This window comes from Mytilus californianus, unplaced genomic scaffold, assembly GCF_021869535.1.
Source record: "Mytilus californianus isolate M0D057914Y unplaced genomic scaffold, xbMytCali1.0.p SCAF_5, whole genome shotgun sequence".
Taxonomy (NCBI): domain Eukaryota; kingdom Metazoa; phylum Mollusca; class Bivalvia; order Mytilida; family Mytilidae; genus Mytilus; species Mytilus californianus.
In genome coordinates this window covers 109,190,861-109,215,748 of record NW_026262701.1, presented here as the reverse complement: position 1 = coordinate 109,215,748, position 24,888 = coordinate 109,190,861, and the positions used below count along the sequence as shown (strand labels likewise).

The 24,888-nt window shown below is 33.9% G+C and overlaps 1 protein-coding gene and 1 long non-coding RNA gene across 2 annotated transcripts in view; one reads left to right on the top strand and one right to left on the bottom strand.

Annotated features, from left to right (window-relative positions):
* Positions 1-24,888, bottom strand: part of LOC127700551 (uncharacterized) — a 33,228-nt gene that overhangs the window by 4,247 nt on the left and 4,093 nt on the right. Inside the window, exons 3-9 of the mRNA XM_052204092.1 lie at positions 18,167-18,375; positions 14,385-14,783; positions 13,558-13,739; positions 12,040-12,136; positions 10,761-10,944; positions 7,106-7,231; positions 1,345-1,499 (exon numbers count right to left, since the gene is read on the bottom strand). Coding sequence (XP_052060052.1) covers positions 1,345-1,499; positions 7,106-7,231; positions 10,761-10,944; positions 12,040-12,136; positions 13,558-13,739; positions 14,385-14,783; positions 18,167-18,375 — 1,352 coding nt within the window. The remainder of the gene's footprint in view (positions 1-1,344; positions 1,500-7,105; positions 7,232-10,760; positions 10,945-12,039; positions 12,137-13,557; positions 13,740-14,384; positions 14,784-18,166; positions 18,376-24,888) is intronic.
* LOC127700568 (uncharacterized) lies at positions 19,183-19,913 on the top strand. The gene is made up of 3 exons (XR_007981644.1): positions 19,183-19,231; positions 19,391-19,443; positions 19,868-19,913. It is a non-coding gene; the product is annotated as an uncharacterized LOC127700568 (long non-coding RNA).

The following is a 24,888-nucleotide window of genomic DNA, read 5'->3' as shown; positions in this document are numbered from 1 at the left end:
ACTAAAGTATGTTCGAAGATTACAGTAAATTCAGAAATTATTGTGTGCATTTGATATTGCCATTTTTAAAGAATGGACAACAAGGCGAGACCAATTATTGCGATGTCAGAACAAATCTGCATACAGATATATGTATCAGATGACAGAACGCTAGTTCATATTATTGCGATACTGACCCAGTCGCATTATTCGCATTAATAAAAACCTGGCAATAGTTTCTGAATTTACGGTATCTGTGTAACTAAAATATTACAAAAGAGATGATTTCAGCTTCCCAATTGTAAACTACCCATTTCTATGTAGCACCATTCCAGCAGCGCCTACATACGGAGTATATATCTCCCAGTTGATACGATATTCCAGAGCTTGTATTTCCTATCATGATTTCCTTGATAAAGGGTTGCTGCTCACAAGGAAGCTATTAAGCCAAGAGTTCCAAGTGGTGAAGTTGAAGTCGTCCCTTTGTTAATTTTACTGACGCCTTTACGAGTTGGTTGACCGTTATACAATATCCGTTTCACAGATGACAACGGATATGTTCTAATTGTCAATACTACAATCCCGTCCCCTTTTCCCCGAATGTGACCTACCGAATTAGACTTATCACCGATTTTGTACTAACATGAGCAACACGATAGGTGCCACATGTGGAGCAGGATCTGCTTATCCTTCCTGAGCACCTAAGATCACCCCCAGTTTTTGATTGTTGCTCAGTCTTTGGTTTTCTGTGTGTTGTATTTTGTGTACTGTTGTTTGTTTGTCTTTTTCTTTTTAACGATGGCGTTGTCAGTTTATTTTCTACTTGTGAATTTGAATGTCCCTTTGATATCCTTCGCCTTTCTTGAATCTAATACAAAAACGTGTTTGATATACCTAACGGGATTGTTGCAATAATGCAACTATAGTCTTGATAACTACAATGTTTGTTAGCTATAATATCTACCAGTCAAGATCCAAGTTATTCAATTGTAAATATTTAGATTTCATACTAGCTTTTATCAAAAAAGACTGCACCATCTGTCCAAGAGAAGATGATTCTTAAAATCACATATGATCTTTTGTTTTATTGCTTTAAAAAAAATGCACTTAACATTAATAATGAGATACTAAAAATTCAAAGCGTTTAACACTTGCAAAATATCGACCAAAGTGTGTAAGTTGATGATCAAATCTAATAGTCAGAAGTACATCAACATACATCAGCATTCACATCATATTGCAAACAATTATTTGCCCTCTGTTAAGACATGTTGATTATCTCAATCAGTCGTATAACAAATACTTCTGGTGAAAAACTATCAACAAAAATAAATCAGAAAAAGTACATAATAAATGACACAATACCTTAAACCTATCTATAAATACTTCTTTTTTGTCCAGGTCAGAATTCAGTTTATAATACTCATAATCTTTCTGGTGTTCTGGATGCTTCTTTAGGAAATTTAATGCTTCTTGCGTAGTATTCACCCATTTCGAATGTTCAAGTTCTTTCCTGTCAACTAAATGTTAAGTAGACATAAAGTAAATAAATGTAAACTAAACAGCAAAAATCAAGTGAATTGTTTTTTTGAGTGTTGACAACATTTATTTTCGTTAACATATTGTACACTGATTAGATGCAATCAGCTTCAATTACTCATTGCATATTATCAGAAGTCCATTAATGGACTTCTTATATTATATTACACAATTTATGGTTTTCTAAGTGAAAATATATCTAATGTAGTAAAACGTCTACCTCATTATTAATGTTATATATATATTTCTCTAATTCTTCGTCAATTTATCCCTTTCTGCACCCATTGTATAAAAGAAAATTTAAACAACGTGTGGATCGTTTGATCTCAGTTCTTCATTGGTCAAAATCCGATTATGACGTCGAATTTTCTTGCTTTCCTTTGAATATCCTATTGTGACGGCATGAAAAAAGGTGACCATGCCTGATGACGTCACATAGAAAGAACACATCTTTTTGCAGATCATTCGAAAAGAAGGAATAAATTTGCCTGCGTATTGTTTGAAAATCATTAGAGAAACAGATTCCACCACCAAATCTCGTGTAATACGATATTTATCCACTCTCGGCAGTTAAATTTTAAATATTTAAAACGCTCGGCGAGCCTCGCGTTTTAAATTTGAAAATTTAACTGTCTCGAGTGGATAAATATCGTATCACACTCGATGCAGTGGTAGAATCTATATATATATACGTCTGAACCAGTGACAAATCTACGACAGATTTTGACAGTGATGGTGATACAAGCTTTTGGCTGAAAACACATTCTGTATACATAATTCGTCTAAATAACAGCCCAACAATGTTAGATCTGTTTTTGTTCTTCCCTGGCCGGGATTCGAACTCATGCTACTGAGTATATATATATGAATACCTCTTTAATATTTGAAACTGTTGGCTCTGAGAGTTAATCAAGAAAACGCTTCAAACAAAGAATGCTTGGTATATTTGAGATTGATTTACTACCACTGGGTAAATTCCAATGCTGATGTTAATCAACGACAGTATTAACTGCACAGCATAGTATTCGTGATTTATCATATACATTTCTCAGTTAAATATAATTGCATATCACAGGCTGCAATATGACAAAATTAATTATTCATTCTTTATTTTTATCATGTATTTGGCCTTTTTTAACGACATTTTCATAGCTCCCCGTGTATAACATTCCAACAGCGCCTGCATATGCAATATTTATCTCTCAGTAGGTACAATATTCCAGATCCTGCTTTTCCTATCATGATTTTCTTGAAAGAGGATCGCTCCTTACAAGGAGGCTATTGAACAAGGGAATTATAGTGGTAAAGTTGAAGTCATCCCTTCAAAAGTATTAGGGACGCCGTCATGAGTTGGTTGACCGTTATAAATTATGTGTCAGAGATGACCACGTGTGTGTTTCATTGCCGTAGCCACATTTCCTCGATTGTGACATCGCCAAATGAGACTTAACACCGAATTTATACTTACCATGGGTAACACAATGAATGTCACATATGGAGCAAGACCTGCTTACCCTTCAATTTTTTGTTGGGTTCGTATTGCTCAGTCTTTAGTTGGTATATAGAGTTTTGTATACTTTGTTAGTCTTTTCGTCTTTTTTGTTTTTTGCCATGGTTTGGTCGGTCTCTCTTCGATTCATGACTTTTGATTCTTCCTTTTGTATTTCCGACTGATTTTTCTGAAATGTTCTTTATTAGAAACGGTAAGTTAGAAAAATTTGGAAAGTCAAAGATATACCATGAGTCATATTTTCAACAGGAACAAATAAAGAATAACCAAAACCGTATTTTTTTACTATTAGTTTATTTGCAAGAGTTTGAATCCTATTTTTCAAAATACTACATAAACACTGATCATAAATCAAAATGCAATTAAAAAACAAATTTTCTCCTTGACAACATTTATGTACGTTTCGGCAATAAAGTTTATCGACGGATTGTAGGTATTCCTATGGGCACCAATTGTGTCCCTTTAATAGCAGACTTGTTCTTGAACTGTTATAAATAACAGTTTATGACTAAATTCAGTAAAGACCCGTCTAAATTCCATTCAAATGATAAATTCAACAACACTTACCGTTATCTTGATGATATTGTTTTCGTTAAATAATCAAGAATTCTCTAAATATACTGCCGAAATTTACTCAAAGGAACTTACCTTAAATAAATCAAAAATTAAGAGCAATAAATGTCCTTTCCAAGATTTAGACATTTCAGTTTTACACCAAAATCTTACGATAAAAGGGATGATGTTTCGTTCCCTATTGTTAATTTTCTTTTTTTGGACGGTGATGTTCCTTTGGCACCGTCTTACGGTGTTTATATATCCCAACTCGTTCGCTATGCCCGTGTCTGTAGTGACGTTTTGGATTTTAATGAGCATAATCTATGTATAACTAGTAAACTATTAAGTCAGGGGTTTCGTTACCACAAATTACTTAAAACCTCAACTAAATTCTTTCATGGATACAAAGATTTGGTTTGCAAGTTTGGCTGTACCTGTAGAAAACTTATTTCAATAGAGAATATCATATGGCTTTTTCAATATCACATCCGTATCAACCCGAGACACCAATATAATCCCAAGAGCTCTGCTCGAGGGATTATATTGGTTGAGGGTTGATACGGTGTGTGATATTGAAAAAGCCATATCATATACACTTTATTATATACATATACCTCACGTAGATGTTTTTTTATGTGAAATGACTTCATACAGGTAAGGAGGTTTGAAATGACGTCATACAGATTATAGGTTTGACATGACGTCATACAGATTATGGGTTTGATAAAGCCTTTGCAACAGTGACTGTAATCGATGACGTGACGTCATACAGATTAATATAGTATTAATGTATAGACTTTTTCATATTGGCCCTGTAACATGCCCGAGGTATTAATAATGGCCAAGGATGGTTGTAATGGCCCCGAGGCAACGCCGAGGGCCATTACAACTGTCCGAGGCCATTATTAATACCAAGGGCATGTAACAGGGCCAATATAAAAAAGTCCATGTATTGAAACTTTTATTAACCAACTTCATTCAAGAACAGTCAGAGTCCATAATTAATATTAAGGAGTTTTTTATGCTTCTGTTGACAAATTTTATGATTAAATATGTGTTTGTTCATAAAACATGGCATTATTTTTTAGATGTAATTGTTTTTTATGTGTGCGCACTTGTTCTTTGAGTTTCATTTTTGACAACTGGAAAAGACCATATATCAATTATTCTTTTTGCATTTACTGTTAACCGTTGTCTGTTGAGTTTGAATCCCAATGTTGAAGGCCTTGTAGAGAACTCTAAATATATAATGTTGTATTGGCTTACTGTGCCCATGGACATGATGGAAGATAAGGAATGAAAATACCATTGATTTTTTTAATTAACATAAACAAATAAATCAATATAACAATGTGTCACTGAATTGTTATTTTCAAATAATGGAATATTAGTTGATTTTCAACCTTCATAAATTAAAAAAAAGTTGTCACTTATTTAAAGAAATAGACGACATTTTGATTTAATCGATGTCCCGTTTCGTCTGTTCATAATGCATGGCTGTGATTTCGTAATGCACGGGTGTGGTTTCGTAATGCATGACTGAGATTTCGTAATGACTGGCTGTAGCAATTTCTCCGTTCATAATGACCAGTTGTCGAAATTTTCCATTTATTAAGCATGGGCATTTCTATACATATTGTAGTAAGTTGGTTAATAAAGGTGTGATAAAGCCTTTGCAACCGTGCTGATATCGATATCATCACGAGTGGCTGATACAGCACGCTTGCCAATGATTGTATTACACATACAATTTATCTGTATTTACTACTAAGTATATAATAAAACGAAATAACACATCCTTAATTTTACGGTGATATTGTTAACCGAGCCCGGAAATTTAGGTACGATCCGGGTAAACTTATCAATCATTTAAATAAACTTATTCTAAAAGGTTACCAACTCAACACTGTAATTAAATCCTTGAATATTGTTTTTATTGGTATAAATATAGATTTTGTTATCAGTAAATTAAAACCATACTAAATATTATTGTTATACACATATGTACTTTCACGGTACTACAATTTGTCGATACCTATATTTTGGCATTGCACAAGGTCATGTTTTTCTCTGATTGTTAATGACGTCTTTACACTAAGTTCATTGGATGCTGGATGTGTACTGATTGATATTTTAGTCTTAGATACATGAATTTTTTAATTAGTTGTTATTGGTTTTGAACTAGCTGTCAGTAACTGTGAGTAATCTCAGATCTGTACTTAGTGTCTTTTTTGTTGTTAGGGATGTAGGATGGATAAATACCCTGCCACGTCTGGTCTGTGTTTTGTTTGATGTTTTACTGCTTTGTATCGATCTGATGATTTAAGCCTTTTTCAACTGATTTTTATATCATATATATTTGTTCTTTTGTTGTGCTGTTACACCGCTGTTCCATGTTAGGGGGAGGGTTGAGTGCTCACAAACATGTTTAACCCCGCCACATTCTTTATGTGCCTGTCCCAAGTCAGGATCCAGTAATTCAGTGGTTGTCGTTGATTCATGTCTGTCATATTTGGTTTTCGTCAATTGTTTTGTTATAAATTAGGCCGTTAGTTTTCTCAATTGAATTGTTTCATATTTTGCATGTCGGGGCCTTTTATAGCCGACTATGCGGTATGGGTTTTCTCATTGTTGAAGGCCGTACGGTTGCCTATAATTGCTTACACCCACTTCATTTGAACTTTGGTGGATAGTTGTCTCATTGGCAATCATACCACATCTCCTTATTTTTATAAAGGTCAGCTCTGAAGCAGTGACTAATAGGCGAATATGACCATTGGCGATAAATTGTAAACTCCCAGGACTGACGGTCAAATCTAAAACCTCTCATTTATTCCGTTGGATAAATACTAATGTTGAAAATACAAAACCCGAGCGACTGTTATAAAGGATTTATAATAAACAAGGTGATATCCCATAAATATCGCTTGAATTCTTTAAGCCTTGTTCGATATGCTATGCCAAGATATCGTCTGATTACAAAAACATAATTTGCAAAGGGAAACATTTAATCAAGCAAACTACTATTCTCAAGACTGACGGGTTGTAATAAAACAATGGTTGAATTTCAGAAGAATACACAAGAGGAGCATTAGAAATAAAAATAAAACAGAATAAAAGACATGAGGGCATTACAAGACTAAAACAATTAATTTATAAAGATGAAATTATACACAAAAACAAAGATGAAAACTTAACACTGAACAATTTATTTAATAAACTCGTGGGAAAATTTAAACCCGCTCTTGAAGGCTAAAGTACAACCGGTGTTAATTGTATCCTTTATTGTTTAGATACGTAGGTAACGGTAGGAACTCAGAATAATGGTATGAAATTGGGTATCATTGTTTTACCAATAAATAGTAATTATACTAACTAGAATAGTAGACTGTTGTTCCAGGTGAGGGAGTGTTATCATTGTTATACCAATAAATAGTAATTATACTAACTAGAATTGTAGACTGTTGTTCCAGGCGAGGGAGTGTTATCATTGTTATACCAATAAATAGTAATTATACTAACTAGAATAGTAGACTGTCGACCCAGGTGAGGGAGTGTTCTTGCTTATGGCATATATCTTGCTATATCCTTGGGTTTTATATCTCAAACGGCAGAAATCAGATCTACTTTGTTCATGAACATTGGTTCCTGAAACAAATGTGGTTTTTATTATCAAAAACTAACAAGCTTCAACTTTTCCATGCGAATGGTTTATGGTATTTTCGAACAATCGAACATTGATTGGATATTGAGAAACAAGTTGTCATTAACGCCTGCAGATTTAAACACTTTTCATTGTTTTCTGAGATGTAAATTTTTAATTTCAAAAATATTTGATGTATTTTTGTTGGTATCGGTATTGGCGTCAGTTAAGTGACACTATTTAAACTGTATATTGTCAGTTTGTAAATTTGGTAATAGTAAATATACTAGGATGTAACTGCAATTACCATAAAAGGTACAAAGGAGTAGGTTCGGTAAGGGCCGATTTTGGCCTCAAAATTCAGGTTCATCTGATGAAAGATTTTGGACACTTTTTAAACACTTAACGTCACAGTACCCAAATTGCACCGAGTACCCAAATTGCACCTACTGAACAAAAATAGCTGCGGAAATCTTACAAGTTTTATTTGACACTAAACAATTTGTATTTGTATGATTTGACATTATACATATATTTCAGCATAAGCAAATATATCTAAAAATGAACAAAACGTTCACAGTATATCTCAACAGATAAAGTATTTACTGTAAAAGTAAAATCTACGTAAACGTCGCCATGCGACGTTCACAAAAGGTCATCTTTTAAAAATGAGCAAATAAAATATGTTACAAGCATCCATTTCTTAAAAAAAGAATAGTATGCATGGACTAATGTCAAATTGTTCTAAATATTTGAAGAAATAGAACAAAACATCTGTTATACGATTTTTAAGGATGTGAATTTAAGCATGGATGCAATTTGGGTACTCCCCATTACAGAATCATGGATCGTTTGGATGTCAAATAGACCCATTTTTCTATGACTCAATATGGATTCAAAATTAAATCGGTGTAACTATATAGTAAATTAGGATACATCTACAAAATAAACCCAGAATGGAAACTTTTGTTTGGAGCATAAAAAAACGTAGGTGAAAAAACTGTCAAAATAGGTGCAATGTGGGTACCCTCACGTTAAGTGTCTACTTTAGTCGATTCAATTAGTTTATGTGAAAGATTTGAACTGATTAAAGACGCTCAAATTCAAGCTTAAATATGAAAAATCTATCAAATATGCCATAATATGTCACTTTTCAGATGGTTTTTGTCAAAAATGAAAGTGGCCGCATCCGTGTCCATTCTCAACCTTTATATATGTTATGTATTATCATCAAATACAACTTACATTTAAATATTAAGAGTGAACACAAATGCGGCCACTTCCATTTCAGACGGAAACCGTCTAAAAATTAACCAAAATGCAAAAATTTTGAAGATTTCAGTAATTTAGCATGACTTAATGATGCTAGTTAAGAAATAATTCTTTCATGCCATGCTTTATGCTCATTTTAACATGGGTAGGCATTATATTTATCAATATCTTTATGCCGAGCGTTAGCGAGGTGTAAAATATTGACAAATATAATGCCTACCCATGTTAAAATTAGCATAAAGCATGGCATGATAGAATTATTTCGATTCTGATAGGAATATTTAGAACTTTTGTACTTCGAAGCGGACCTATAATACACATCCAAAAGGCAGCCATTTTGATTTGATGAACCAAAAACGTTATAGAAAATCAACAGTTGAACGATCTAAAAATTAATATATAAACGTAAACTTACTTTTAGAATGATTTTATTTAATTTCCTAGCGAGCAACACAGACAAAACTATCCATTTCGACCTCCGGCGTTGTTCAAAATACAACTGACGTTGCAATTTCAAGTTCATATCAAGTTGCTTATTTGAATATTATACTAAAGAAATCGGATACGGGTCACGGAAATTATATTGAAATGATAGGGAATTTTGAAAAAAAATGTCTGTTTTAACTTTAATTTAAGTGATAGACAGGTTGCAGGGACAGAAAATAAATATACACAACAATGTACACCATTTAAACGAAACATAATGACTGTCGTTGCAAAAATCAAGGTTCCTGAGCTATTTTAAAAATCGAAGCGAGAGTCTTTTAACATTGCAGTATAAAATACAGGCTAAAATGGCTGAAACGTCAAATTTGCAAACTTCGTGTTGAAAATTGGCTAACAAGGTCATTACAAAAACAGGTTGCGGGGATGAAACTTGAATGTCCAAAGAATAAGCAAGTCCAAACCTTGTATGTGTAGTCGTTGAACTCTAGGTTCCCACGTAAAGTTAAAATGCCCCTATTTCAAGAAGAATAAATTCACGAAAACACGAAAAATTCACTAAATTTGACGGCCTGACGACTTTACGGAAATATCAGAGTGATTATAAACAAGGACTCTGTGAAGGGCAACTTATTATATCCGTGTTTTAAAGATTTTAATGATATCAAGCCAGTCCAGTTCAAACTATTATCACGTGGTACAATTCTCATTTACATATTATGAATATTAATTAGCAAAAGTACTACTAATTTCTGGCTATGTGTGACGTCAGCCCATGTTTTATTGTAATTAGAACATGGCTTTGTTTCTAATTAGAAAAGAGGGACGAAAGATACCAGAGGGACAGTCAAACTCATAGATCGAAAACAAACTGATGTCAACAACGCCATGGCCAAAAATAAAAAGACAAACAGGCAAATAATAGTACAGATGACACAACATAATACCCGATACATGTGCATTGTATTGTGAAAAACAGCCCATATTTATGTAACAGAAGTATTCTTCTTTCCAATAAATAGCTAAAAATTTACCATTTAACAATTTTGTAAAACTGCTATATTTTGGGGCCAAAAGGGGGTCTCACTGGGCCTACTCCTTTACTGCACAAGATGCACATTGCAATAATTTAAAATGTCTCTTCGGTGATGCTCGAGGTCAAAATTTTGCAAAGTTGATCTTATATGATTCAAGTCGTTTCGTCCAAAAACAGTTGGTCTTGAGCGTACCTAATAAATAATATTCGGCAGGCGATCGAGCGCGGGACATATATGGCCCTGATTAGAATATGAAAAGGAAAGATACCCTAACAAACTTCGTGTATTGTTTTGTACATAAATCAGGCTGTTAGTTTTTTCTCGTTTGAATTGTTTTTATTTGTCATTTATGGGCCTTTGCTATACTGTATGGGTTTTGTTAATGGTTGAAGGCCTCCGGTGACCTATAGTTGTTAACTTCTACGTCATTTGGTCTTTGGTGGAGAGTTGTCTCATTGGCAATCAAATCAAGACTTTTTGATCAGGTGACTTGACAATATCCATACAAACTTCAGGTTTGGCGACAAAATTAAGAGACAAGGACTGTTAGTTAATATGTAAGTTTTGAAGAGTGGACAATATATTTATTTTGAGAATTCAGTTTTCAGTTCCAACTGTTTGCACAACGAAACAAAATAACGTGTACGACACGCCGTTCATACAAAAAATGTAGCGGTCATAGGGTAAAACAACGGCAAGGAAAGTTTTCCGACAAACTCATAATTGCATAACGTTAAAGATAAGTGATGTGCACGACGCGTCGTTCTTCATAAACGCTTACCTTTTACAAATTCAAATGTCCCTCCTTTTCCCTCAAAATTGAGACAATCAGACATCCAGTATAAGAATACATCATTGCCATATCCTTCTACACTTATTGCAAGTGGAGATGATTGAGCTCCAACAGAATCACGCATAGCCGGGTTTATTAGGGGAAGACCAGTTTTACCATCTAAGATTGTAGTCTGAAGATAAACAATGGTATACCTGAGTTAAAACCATTATAAATCTTTATAAAAAAGTACCATTCGTGGGGTTTTTACAGAATAGAATATTTCCTTAATTTCCTTCTATAGAAAAACTGTCCTGATGGAAAATTGATAAATAATAGGAAATTAATGGTTGCCCATTTTGTCTTTTATAAAGTGACATGTACAAATGGAGACATATCAAAGTATTGTGTATGTAAAATAGTTTGACTGAAAATAAAGTAAGATCCTGTGTTACAAACAAATTTCTGCACTTTATTTTGAAAGAGGTGATGAAGGTTGAATTTCGGTATACAATGTACCTCAACATAAAAGAAAATTTCTGTTCCTATTTTTCAGTTCAGCTGTTGAATTGAGTGTTCCTAAAGGTAAAGTCTTAGCTATATCTTCCAAAGTTTTACGGACACTGCGTAGCAACAATCACGTCCGCTCGATTCCTCGATTGCCAACCCTTTGGGACCCCTTGCGATGACCCCCGTTTTTTGGTAGAATTCATATTGCTCAATCTTTAGATATCTGTGTAATCTTTTGTGAACTCTCGTGTTGTCTTACTATCGTTTTTCTTTTGGCCATTGTGTTGTTGAGTGGTCTTCGTCTCTAGGGTTTTTGCTTGCCCCGCTTTGGCATATTCTCCCTCTTCGTCTCTAGGGTTTTTGCTTGCCCCGCTTTGGCATATTCTCCCTCTTCGTCTCTAGGGTTTTTGCTTGCCCCGCTTTGGCATATTCTCCCTCTCTTTTTCAGTCTGTTGAATAATGACGAAACAATCACATTCACATTGGGGTAATGATTTGGAAGACTTCATTAACTCGTGCATGAACAAACTAACGGTTCGACATTTATGTATTTTGTTAGCATCCAAATGTTCTTGTCGGACTCCAGATCAATATAAATATATTCTTGTTGTATTCCTATACTAAACAATTATCTGATAAACCTCAATATTGCGACAAGTGTAGTAATGATCAATTTATAACTCAATTGTAACTTAATCATGCAGTGAAATATTAGTAATTTGGATTTAGATTAATTTTACTACTTCCATGGGAAGCCAATAAAGAATGAAATGCTTACGTCAGAAAAGTAGTATAACGGAAATCCTGGACCATTGGCGTATTTAATCATAAAGTCTGGTATATCGTCCTCATTGTAATAACCAGGCGCAGGCGTACTGAAAACAAAAATGTAAAATTAAGGCTAGGGGTCGCTTCATTTCACTTAATAACATAGTTTATCTATATTCGGGCAAATAAAAATAAATCATAATTTGTGTAAGTTCGGAGTTTTATTAAAATGCCTTATTCAAATACTTTCAAACCATATACATCCCTTAATTTAATATTTTATTCAGTTTTTAATATTGGTTAAAACCTGCCTCGTCTCAAACGTAATAGTTTTATCACGACATAAAATACCAGACATACAGCTAGAACTTCATTACAAGGAATAAAATCACCGACTGTTTGCACATATGTTTAGGTTGCCATGTAGTATAGATTTACAGTATATAACTTTAATTCATTAGTCCGCCTACATTGAGTTCCTTTGTCTCCAAGCTAATGTTGATATGCAATCTACATGTTTAAATATTTACAACCATTTTCATCTGTTACATTATTAGTGTTTATTACTAGATTTCTCACGTTATGTAGTCACCTACACAGTATAAAATTTTTGCAACAACTTCAGCTGAACAACTTCCCTAGTATCTGCAGCCGTTACAGACTAAAAGATGTCTTTGAGAATCAATTACATTTATAAATTTATCAAATTTGCCCAAGGCACTCTTTAATAATTTAAAGTTTCATTCTATTCAACCAGATACTTAGAACAAACTGCTACTAAGAAAGTAGCAAGGGACGTCATGAGACCAAAAGTCACGCGATGTAGTCGACGTAAATTGAAAGAAAAACTCTTCTGTTATGATTTAAAATAATCTTTCTGAGTTGGAAAAAAATTAAGATTTTTTTCAAAAAGAGCTAACATTTAAGTATTTGAAATATTGATTTGTTTTATACAGATTTGCAGTGAAGAAATGCGTAGTAATTTCATATTAGAATTACTCCATTGAGGTTTGTAACGACTTCTATTTTATTTAATTTAAAAGTGAAAATATTATATTAAAACAGAAAAATGTGAATTGTTCGGCGAAAAAAAAAACGAAATTTTTTTTTATGCGACAATTTTCAGATGCAAAATAGGTATAAGAAAAAAACGAAGATACTTTTATCAACTCATCTTCTTTATTCTATTATCATAATTATAAATCAATTACTTCCTACATTAATCCATGCAAGCGTTTCTTTTTACACAACATATACATGATATAGCACCATCTGTCATTATAATGTGAATAATTAACAAATCTTTAAATAAACGAGGAAAAATGGATCATTTTCTCGGATGGAATATCAACATATGTATGTCAATTTCCGTGTTCACTACACGAGCTGGGGACACGTGTAACTGGAGACCCTTCTTCGGGTACGTTTGAGAACAAAGGTTTGGGAATAGAGTCCTACATTAACTATATAATTTTCATCAGCTAGATTTATTTTTATCTTGGTGTGTCATATCACAAGATATACTTACTTATAAGACTCAGACATTGGATGTGTGTAATTCCATATGACCTTGAATGACATTCCATCTATTGCTAAAACACTAGAATTAAACATTGCCATGACAATATCTTCAACGCCATCTCCCGTTAGGTCGAGTAATACTGGTGGTGTCATTACACCTTTGAATTCATCCGAATAGATCTTTTGTGCCTGAAAAATAACTCAAGGTACTTAAAAGATTGTACAAAAAGTTAAAGAGAGGCGGTCGGATCAAAGGAAAAATGTACAGATTGCCGATAAAGTAGACTATATAGATAATATTAAAATGCTAGTATTGCGGTCCAAATTTATAGATGGTCAATCCTAATTTATTTATCCAGTCTCTTACAATGTTGATCCATTTATGGGCAGTTTATGTGATTACCTTTGACTTTTTTCTAACCTTGATTTGTATTTTGTTTATGGATTGTGACTTAAACGTCGGCATACTACTGTTGCCTCTAATTTCTCTACATTTTTATAGATTTTATAGATTTATGAATCAGTTGAGTTACAATATGAATTAGAAATTCTATAGCTGAAAGTAGAATTTTGAAATGCAGAGTTCTATTTGTCTTATCTCGACGAGCTGCATTTGTTGTTTTGCACTGCTCTCCTAGAATTTATTTTACAATTTTGGGGTGATGGTGGGAGGGTCTGTCTCATTACATTACATTATAACCAGCATCACCTTTGATTCATAATGTTGGAATCTTTAGTGGTACAGTTGACTTTTTTATTTCGATATATGATCAAATGTTTTGGTTTTGAAAAAAAATATGAATTATTATTTCAGACTTCTGTCTGCTATGTTACCTTGTCAATTTCTCCTTTGTAAAGGTTATCCAATGAAATATACCACAATGATCCACCGTGTGTTTCTCCTCCTGTTCCAAATAAAACTATTTCTAATCCGTCTATTAATTGATAAACTTGAGGAGAATAATAAGATTCCTTGTCGTCGGGTACTCCAACCCATTGTAGTACTTTTCCAGTTTTCCCACTAAAGAACACAATTCTCCCCGACAGTCGGAATTTACTTCCTGGGTCCTGTAATGGATCTCCTCCGTGAATGGCTAATATGTCTCTAACACCATCTCCATCAAGGTCTTTAACAATTTGCGACGTATATAAATTCATTATTTCATTTTTAGCTTCCTGTTTGTCAAATGTCCATAATAAGGTTCCATCTTTCCCACTGACAGCATCAAATGCCTGTAGGTATTATACATTTTATTTTAGATGTGGAGATGTAGTGCATGTCATTTATTAAAGACCCATTGGCTATTATCAAAGACTCATTGGCTATTATTAAAGACCCATTGGCTATTATTAAAGACCCATTGGCTATTATTAAAAGCCCATTGGCTATTATTATTTTTATGTCATTTTTGGTCATATTACTCTTCAACTGTTTCGGTTCTTAATTCCTTGGTTCTCAAATGCTTTGAGCGTTCCTGATGAAGGTAAATCCAGAAAAGTGCTTCGGACGCATGAAATTTATAAAGTGCTGTTTTCAAGTTTTTTACAGCACTGGGTTCATACCGCATGCTGGTGAACTATCAGTCCCCAATGGTATCATCAGCTCATTAGTATGAACTTCGGGACTGATATGATTTATAACAAACCTTTCTTATATTGTCCGTTTATAATTTGAAAAATATTAAGAAACTAAGGTTCCAACTCCCTTAGGCAATGAAGACCTTAGATGGATTTGGCTATTCTTTTTAGGTTCAATTGGATCGTATACTTCTTCAACTGTTTTGGTTCTTATACATCCTTGGCTATCAAATATTTGGCTTTGAGCGTTCCTGATGAAGGTAAATCCAGAAAAGCGCTTCGGACACATGAAATTAATAAATAGTTGTTTTCATTTTTTGAGACGCCCTGAACATTATATTAGTAGTTAATTAAGTTAAGACAAGCTTTGATATTTAAAAAAAAACAATATAAGATACCAAAGGGAGCAAAATAAACACAGCTGCTCGAAGAAAAACTAAAACTGTGCAATGGTTGAACATTTGTTCGTGTGAATTACATCACTAGTTGACGACTCTAATCCATCTGATAAATAATTGTAAAAGAATCTCTATTCCGCTTGAAGCAGTGAGATATCATGTGTTTCTGGATGTACACTGCTTCTCATTTAATGAAGATTAATGCTTTTTTCAAATTTTTGCTTTAAATATGCGGAGAGATAAAGATGATAATAAGAATAAAGACACGATGTAATGACTTGATTTTGTTTCATATTCTATCAAGGTTCGTTTCGTCGATCTATCTCTTTAAATCCTCTAAAGTATAGTTTTGAAATTTGTCATAGCTTTTTCTATGCAACATATCCATTGAAAAATGTTCGTGCAACGATATTATCCAGATAACATTAACTAATCAGTTTATACAATGGACAAATAACAGATTACTTCAATTTACGACCTTCATTAACAATATTAACCCATAAGAATCTGAATGTGAAACACTTTTAATGAAGTTGCCGAAGAACAGCTAAATTTCAAACCAAATCTTTACATCTATGGTTTTGATAAATTTGTGATAACGAAATCTTTTGCTTAAAAGAGCATAAGCTGTCAAATTCATGTTCACCGATTTGACTCAAATTCTCATATTTGATTTACAAAATACTAAAACGTATACATCCAAATTACAAAAAGTCAAATATAAACAATTTACGATGTGTGGACTCGATAATATGTATCAGAATTTCGTGTGCATTTTAGTCTAGACGCAATCTAATCAACCATCGAGATGACCTCCGAATAATACCGACGGTCACATAACCCGATATAAACATAAATATAGATATAAATAGATAGCGAAGACGTGTAACTGGATTTTTCTAGGTCTGTTTGATTTCATATAGGTTAAAAAAATATGTTAATCGTCGTTTTTTCTTGTATAAGATGAGTTGTTGTGGATGGAATCAGTCAACCGAATGGTTTACCCATGTTTCACTTTCAATGTTGAAATTAATTTCCTTTTAATAGCTGTACACGCCTACTTTATGCGTAAACCATCTCTAGACACGGGGTTAAATTGAAAGTCACATTAATACGGATTCATTGAGGTCGAACTATTCACTTGCAAGTGAATGATTCATCAGCAATGTTTCTTAATTTATTTCAACAAAAATGTGTTTTGTTCACTTCGTGTTTCTGTTTAGTTGTCGAAATGTACTATATTGTATTGTTTATTTGCGTAATTCTCTGTCCCGAATGTTCTTGCATTTATTTGTACTGCATTCCTGTCATGTAATGGTGTCATTTTAGTGTTATATTTAACATTACCATAAAAGTGCGAGGTTTGGCTAGCCACAAAACCAGGTTCAACTCACCATTTTTTTCTAAAAATGTCCTGTACCAAGTCAGGAAATTGGCCACTGTTATATTATAGTTCGTTTCTGTGTGTGTTACATTTTAATGTTGTGTTTCTGTTGTGTCGTAGTTCTCCTATTATATTTGATGTGTTTCCCTCAGTTTTAGTTTGTAACCCGGATTTGTTTTTTTCTCAATCGATTTATGAATTTCGAACAGCGGTATACTACTGTTGCCTTTATTTGAACCAAACTGGCTGCTAAAAGCGAATTATTATTTCACTATTTCACTTAAACTAATGATTGAAAAAAAACAAAAACAAATCATATTTTATTTTTTTTTATATCTCGTAGCTAATGGTAAATGCCCCTTTAATAATTTTCCAGATCATTTCAGTCCCACATCAAACAAACTGCAATATGGACACAGTGTAAGATGGGACCAATGGAACATCCCCGGCATGCTTGCAAAAAATCACTACCTTAAAATGTTATCAGAACCACAGTGTCCTTTGTACTATATTTTGAAATCATCAAAATCAAGAGAGCTTATAACCTTTGTATTACCAAACTCGCAATCAGAAGTTTCATTTTAATATTTTAAGAGCATTTTAATTTTTGAGTTGGCGTCTTTTGTCATCTTTAACAGAAATATCAATTATCGAACGCAAGCTTACCAAAAGTGAACACATGAATAAAAAAACGCCTTTTGGTCTTAATGTCTTAATGCTACAGAAGTTTTATGTACTTAGTTTCCCAAACGTTTGATTTCGTACTTTGCTTTCGTTCATGCATCATGATGATTTTCCTAGAACATAGTTATCATATGTTTATATTACCCCTAGAACATAGTTATCATATGTTTATATTACCCCTAGAATATAGTTATCATATGTTCATATTACCCCTAGAACATAGTTATCATATGTTTATATTACCCCTAGAACATAGTTATCATATGTTTATATTACCCCTAGAACATAGTTATCATATGTTTATATTACCTCTAGAATATAGTTATCATATGTTTATTTTACCCCTAGAACATAGTTAGCATATGTTCATATTACCCCTAGAACATAGTTATCATATGTTTATATTACCCCTAGAACATAGTTATCATATGTTCATATTACCCCTAGAACATAGTTATCATATGTTTATATAACCCTAGAACATAGTTATCATATGTTCATATTACCCCTAGAACATAGTTATCATGTGTTTATATTACCCCTAGAACATAGTTATCATATGTTTATATTACCCCAGCTCTTCCGCCTCCAGTACAGTCAAGAATTCCGTCATTGTTTAAATCTTCATTACAATTAATCCCGAAAAGTTCGTGTATGGAATAATGGCGCCATAGTTCCTTCCCTGTTAAACCGTCTAAGGCCATCATTCCTCCAAAGCATGGAGCTTTAACACCAAAATATATATCACAGACAATATCGGACACAAAGTACCCATCGGCACCTGTAAATTAAAAGGCCGATTAACTACAATATCGGATCCAAAGTACAAATTGAACACCTGTTAATCAAAAGGCCAATTAATTAACGTTTAAAACATAAAGAAAAAAATAACAAATAGAAAATAATATGTGTTTAAAACTTTCGATTTTGCGAGCTTAGTGATTGGTAGACAATATCAGAGGATAATTTCATGATATAGTATACATATATACCAAAGAAAAAATATCGGTATAGATCTATCATAGTTACATTTAAGTTAAACGACAATGTGTGGAAGGTCAGTATTAAGGTATTTTCCTGATAACACAAAATTAAACCTTGCAAACCTAAAATTTGATTAATTGCATATATATATATAGAAAAGTAATTTGTGTTGATGTCATTGGAATGTTTAATTTATATTTAACTTCCCAAACTCTTGGTCTTGGGAGTATCACATGAAACACGTATCGTGCGGCTGCCCATTGAAATCGATGTTTATACAGTAAATGTATGATGGCGAAGTATACGTAATTGGGCGATGTTTCGTAAATTTGTATGAACTTAAAGCTCGTTGAACTGCATCTAGATATCATGAAAATGATATACATGAATGTAGCATTTATACTCCAAACAATCAGTTTAAAATGTGTGAACTAAGTCCTATAAATTATAGAATGCACGTAAAAGCGCATTTTCAATTCAAATATGGCGTCTTCTCGAAAACCTATCAACAGAATTTTGTTTAGAAATGACATCTAATTGCTTTGAACATTTCCTTTATAATGCTATATTAATAAGCCTTTATACGAACGTTTAACTTAAGTGTCTTAGATCTATAGATACTAGCATAGTCGTCTGATCTGTATTTAACTGAGGTGTCTTAGATCTATAGATACCAGCATAGTCGTCTGATCTGTATTTAACTGAGTTGTCTTAGATCTATAGATACTAGCATAGTCATCTGATCTGTATTTAACTGAGGTGTCTTAGATCTATAGATACTAACATAGTCGTCTGATCTGTATTTAACTGAGGTGTCTTAGATCTATAGATACTAGCATAGTCGTCTGATCTGTATTTAACTGAGGTGTCTTAGATCTATAGATACTAGCATGGTCGTCTGATCTGTATCTAACTGAGGTGTCTTAGATCTATAGATACTAACATAGTCGTCTGATCTGTATTTAACTGATGTGTCTTAGATCTATAGATACTAGCATAGTCGTCTGATCTGTATTTAACTGAGGTGTCTTAGATCTATAGATACTAGCATAGTCGTCCGATCTGTATTTAACTGAGGTGTCTTAGATCTATAGATACTAACATAGTCGTCCGATCTGTATTTAACTGAGGTGTCTTAGATCTATAGATACTAACATAGTCGTCCGATCTGTATTTAACTGAGGTGTCTTAGATCTATAGACACTAGCATAGTCGTCCGATCTGTATTTAACTGATGTGTCTTAGATCTATAGATACTAACATAGTCGTCCGATCTGTATTTAACTGAGGTGTCTTAGATCTATAGATACTAGCATAGTCGTCTGATCTGTATTTAACTGAGGTGTCTTAGATCTATAGATACTAGCATGGTCGTCTGATCTGTATCTAACTGAGGTGTCTTAGATCTATAGATACTAACATAGTCGTCTGATCTGTATTTAACTGATGTGTCTTAGATCTATAGATACTAGCATAGTCGTCTGATCTGTATTTAACTGAGGTGTCTTAGATCTATAGATACTAGCATAGTCGTCCGATCTGTATTTAACTGAGGTGTCTTAGATCTATAGATACTAACATAGTCGTCCGATCTGTATTTAACTGAGGTGTCTTAGATCTATAGATACTAACATAGTCGTCCGATCTGTATTTAACTGAGGTGTCTTAGATCTATAGACACTAGCATAGTCGTCCGATCTGTATTTAACTGATGTGTCTTAGATCTATAGATACTAACATAGTCGTCCGATCTGTATTTAACTGAGGTGTCTTAGATCTATAGATACTAACATAGTCGTCTGATCTGTATTTAACTGAGGTGTCTTAGATCTATAGATACTAACATAGTCGTCTGATCTGTATTTAACTGAGGTGTCATCTATAGATACTAGCATAGTCGTCTGATCTGTATTTAACTTAAGTGTCTAAGATCTATAGATACTAGCATAGTCGTCTGATCTGTATTTAACTGAGGTGTCTTAGATCTATAGATACTAACATAGTCGTCTGATCTGTATTTAACTGAGGTGTCATCTATAGATACTAGCATAGTCGTCTGATCTGTATTTAACTTAAGTGTCTTAGATCTATAGATACTAGCATAGTCGTCTGATCTGTATTTAACTGAGGTGTCTTAGATCTATAGATACTAGCATAGTCGTCTGATCTGTATTTAACTGAGGTGTCTTAGATCTATAGATACTAACATAGTCGTCTGATCTGTATTTAACTGAGGTGTCTTAGATCTATAGATTATAGCATAGTCGTCTGATCTGTATTTAACTGAGGTGTCGTAGATCTATAGATACTAGCATAGTCGTCTGATCTGTATTTAACTGAGGTGTCTTAGATCTATAGATTATAGCATAGTCGTCTGATCTGTATTTAACTGAGGTGTCGTAGATCTATAGATACTAGCATAGTCGTCTGATCTGTATTTAACTGAGGTGTCTTAGATCTATAGATACTAGCATAGTCGTCTGATCTGTATTTAACTGAGGTGTCTTAGATCTATAGATACTAGCATGGTCGTCTGATCTGTATCTAACTGAGGTGTCTTAGATCTATAGATACTAACATAGTCGTCTGATCTGTATTTAACTGATGTGTCTTAGATCTATAGATACTAGCATAGTCGTCTGATCTGTATTTAACTGAGGTGTCTTAGATCTATAGATACTAGCATAGTCGTCCGATCTGTATTTAACTGAGGTGTCTTAGATCTATAGATACTAACATAGTCGTCCGATCTGTATTTAACTGAGGTGTCTTAGATCTATAGATACTAACATAGTCGTCCGATCTGTATTTAACTGAGGTGTCTTAGATCTATAGACACTAGCATAGTCGTCCGATCTGTATTTAACTGATGTGTCTTAGATCTATAGATACTAACATAGTCGTCCGATCTGTATTTAACTGAGGTGTCTTAGATCTATAGATACTAACATAGTCGTCTGATCTGTATTTAACTGAGGTGTCTTAGATCTATAGATACTAACATAGTCGTCTGATCTGTATTTAACTGAGGTGTCATCTATAGATACTAGCATAGTCGTCTGATCTGTATTTAACTTAAGTGTCTAAGATCTATAGATACTAGCATAGTCGTCTGATCTGTATTTAACTGAGGTGTCTTAGATCTATAGATACTAACATAGTCGTCTGATCTGTATTTAACTGAGGTGTCATCTATAGATACTAGCATAGTCGTCTGATCTGTATTTAACTTAAGTGTCTTAGATCTATAGATACTAGCATAGTCGTCTGATCTGTATTTAACTGAGGTGTCTTAGATCTATAGATACTAGCATAGTCGTCTGATCTGTATTTAACTGAGGTGTCTTAGATCTATAGATACTAACATAGTCGTCTGATCTGTATTTAACTGAGGTGTCTTAGATCTATAGATTATAGCATAGTCGTCTGATCTGTATTTAACTGAGGTGTCGTAGATCTATAGATACTAGCATAGTCGTCTGATCTGTATTTAACTGAGGTGTCTTAGATCTATAGATTATAGCATAGTCGTCTGATCTGTATTTAACTGAGGTGTCTTAGATCTATAGATACTAACATAGTCGTCTGATCTGTATTTAACTGAGGTGTCTTAGATCTATAGATACTAACATAGTCGTCTGATCTGTATATAACTGAGGTGTCTTAGATCTATAGATACTAACATAGTCGTCTGATCTGTATTTAACTGACGTGTCATCTATAGATACTAACATAGTCGTCTGATCTGTATTTAACTGAGGTGTCTTAGATCTATAGATACTAACATAGTCGTCTGATCTGTATTTAACTGAGGTGTCATCTATAGATACTAACATAGTCGTCTGATCTGTATTTAACTGAGGTGTCTTAGATCTATAGATACTAACATAGTCGTCTGATCTGTATTTAACTGAGGTGTCATCTATAGATACTAACATAGTCGTCTGATCTGTATTTAACTGAGGTGTCATCTATAGATACTATCATAGTCGTCTGATCTGTATTTAACTTAAGTGTCTTAGATCTATAGATACTAACATAGTCGTCTGATCTGTATTTAACTGAGGTGTCATCTATAGATACTAACATAGTCGTCTGATCTGTATTTAACTGAGGTGTCTTAGATCTATAGGTACTAACATAGTCGTCTGATCTGTATTTAACTGAGGTATCTTAGATCTATAGATACTAACTTAGTCGTCTGATCTGTATTTAACTGAGGTGTCTTAGATCTATAGATACTAACTTAGTCGTCTGATCTGTATTTTAACCGGTTGTGTCCTACTAGCTTCCGATTGTAAAATGTTGACCGAGTGTGGATTCGCATGGCGGGTGACGAATGCATAGCTGGGGACACTTACCATATTATGGAAGCACCAGGTCTTGCTCATTTTAGAGTACATGCGATTTCTTCAGTTTTGTTTGTAACCTTCAGTTGTTTCTTCCTAATCGATTTATGAGATTTGAATATTGGTAAGCTATTGTTGCCAAAATAGCGTGGTTCTTCGATTATTTATGAATAAAAGGAGATGCTGTATATAAACCAATGATACAGAAACCCAATGACAAAAATAACAAAAAAACATCTAAGGGGCAACATATAGTCTGGGTTTCTACAAAAAAAAATTCTTTCAAAAATATTTTAATCATAATGTACTGACCGTACCGAATCTGCCATCACTGTGTACTCACCCGTTACAAATCTGCCATCTATGTGTACTCACCCGTTCCAAATCTACCATCACTGTGTATTAAATTTACCCGTTCCAAATCTACCATCACTGTGTAAATACCCGTACCTAATATAATATCATTGTGTACCTACCCGTACCAAATCTACCATCACTGTGGACTTACCCGTATCAAATCTACCATCACTGTAGACTTCCTCGTACCAAATCTACCATCACTGTGGACTTGCCCGTACCAAATCTACCATCACTGTGGACTTACCGCACCAAATCTACCATCAATGTGGACTTACTCATACCAAATCTACCATCACTGTGTACTCACCCGTTCCAAATCTACCATCATTATGTACTTACCCATACCAAATCTACCATCACTGTGTACTTACTATACCATATCTACCATCACTGTGTACTAATTCATACCAAATCTACCATCACTGTGTAGTTACCCGTACCAAATCTAAAATCACTGTGGACTTACCCGTACTAAACCTACCATCATGATGTACTTACCCATACCAAATCTACCATCACTGTGTACTTACTATACCAAATCTACCATCTCTGTGTACTTACCCTTTACCAAATCTACCATCACTGTGTACTTATTTATACCAAATCTACCTTCACTGTGTAGTTACCCGTACCAAATCTAAAATCATTGTGGACTTACCCGTACTAAACCTACCATCACTGTGGACTTACCCGCACTAAATCTACCATCACTCTGTACTTACCCATACCAAATCTACCATCACTGTGGACTTACCCGTACTAAACCTACCATCACTGTGTAGTTACCCGTACCAAATCTACCATCACTCTGTACTTACCCATACCAAATCTACCATCACTGTGTACTTACCATACCAACTCTACTATCACCATGGACTTACCCGTATCACATCTACCATCACTGTGGACTTACCCATACCAAATATTCCATCACTGTGGACTTACTCATACCAAATATTCCATCACTGTGGACTTACTCATACCAAATCTACCATCACTGTGGACTTACTCATACCAAATCTACCATCACTGTGGACTTACTCATACCAAATATTCCATCACTGTGGACTTACTCATACCAAATCTACCATCACTGTGTACTTACCATACCAACTCTACTATCACCATGGACTTACCCGTATCACATCTACCATCACTGTGGACTTACCCATACCAAATATTCCATCACTGTGGACTTACTCATACCAAATATTCCATCACTGTGGACTTACTCATACCAAATATTCCATCACTGTGGACTTACTCATACCAAATATTCCATCACTGTGGACTTACTCATACCAAATATTCCATCACTGTGGACTTACTCATACCAAATATTCCATCACTGTGGACTTACCCATACCAAATATTCCATCACTGTGGACTTACCCATACCAAATATTCCATCACTGTGGACTTACTCATACCAAATCTACCATCACTGTTGACTTACCGTGCCAAACCCAAGGATAACACCAAATAAGCCAACATTATTCACTTATCTGCGCCAAATCCAAGAATAGCATCCAATGAAACAACACTATTTAATTACCCATGTCAAATCCAAATATAACATCCAATAAAACAACATTACTTAC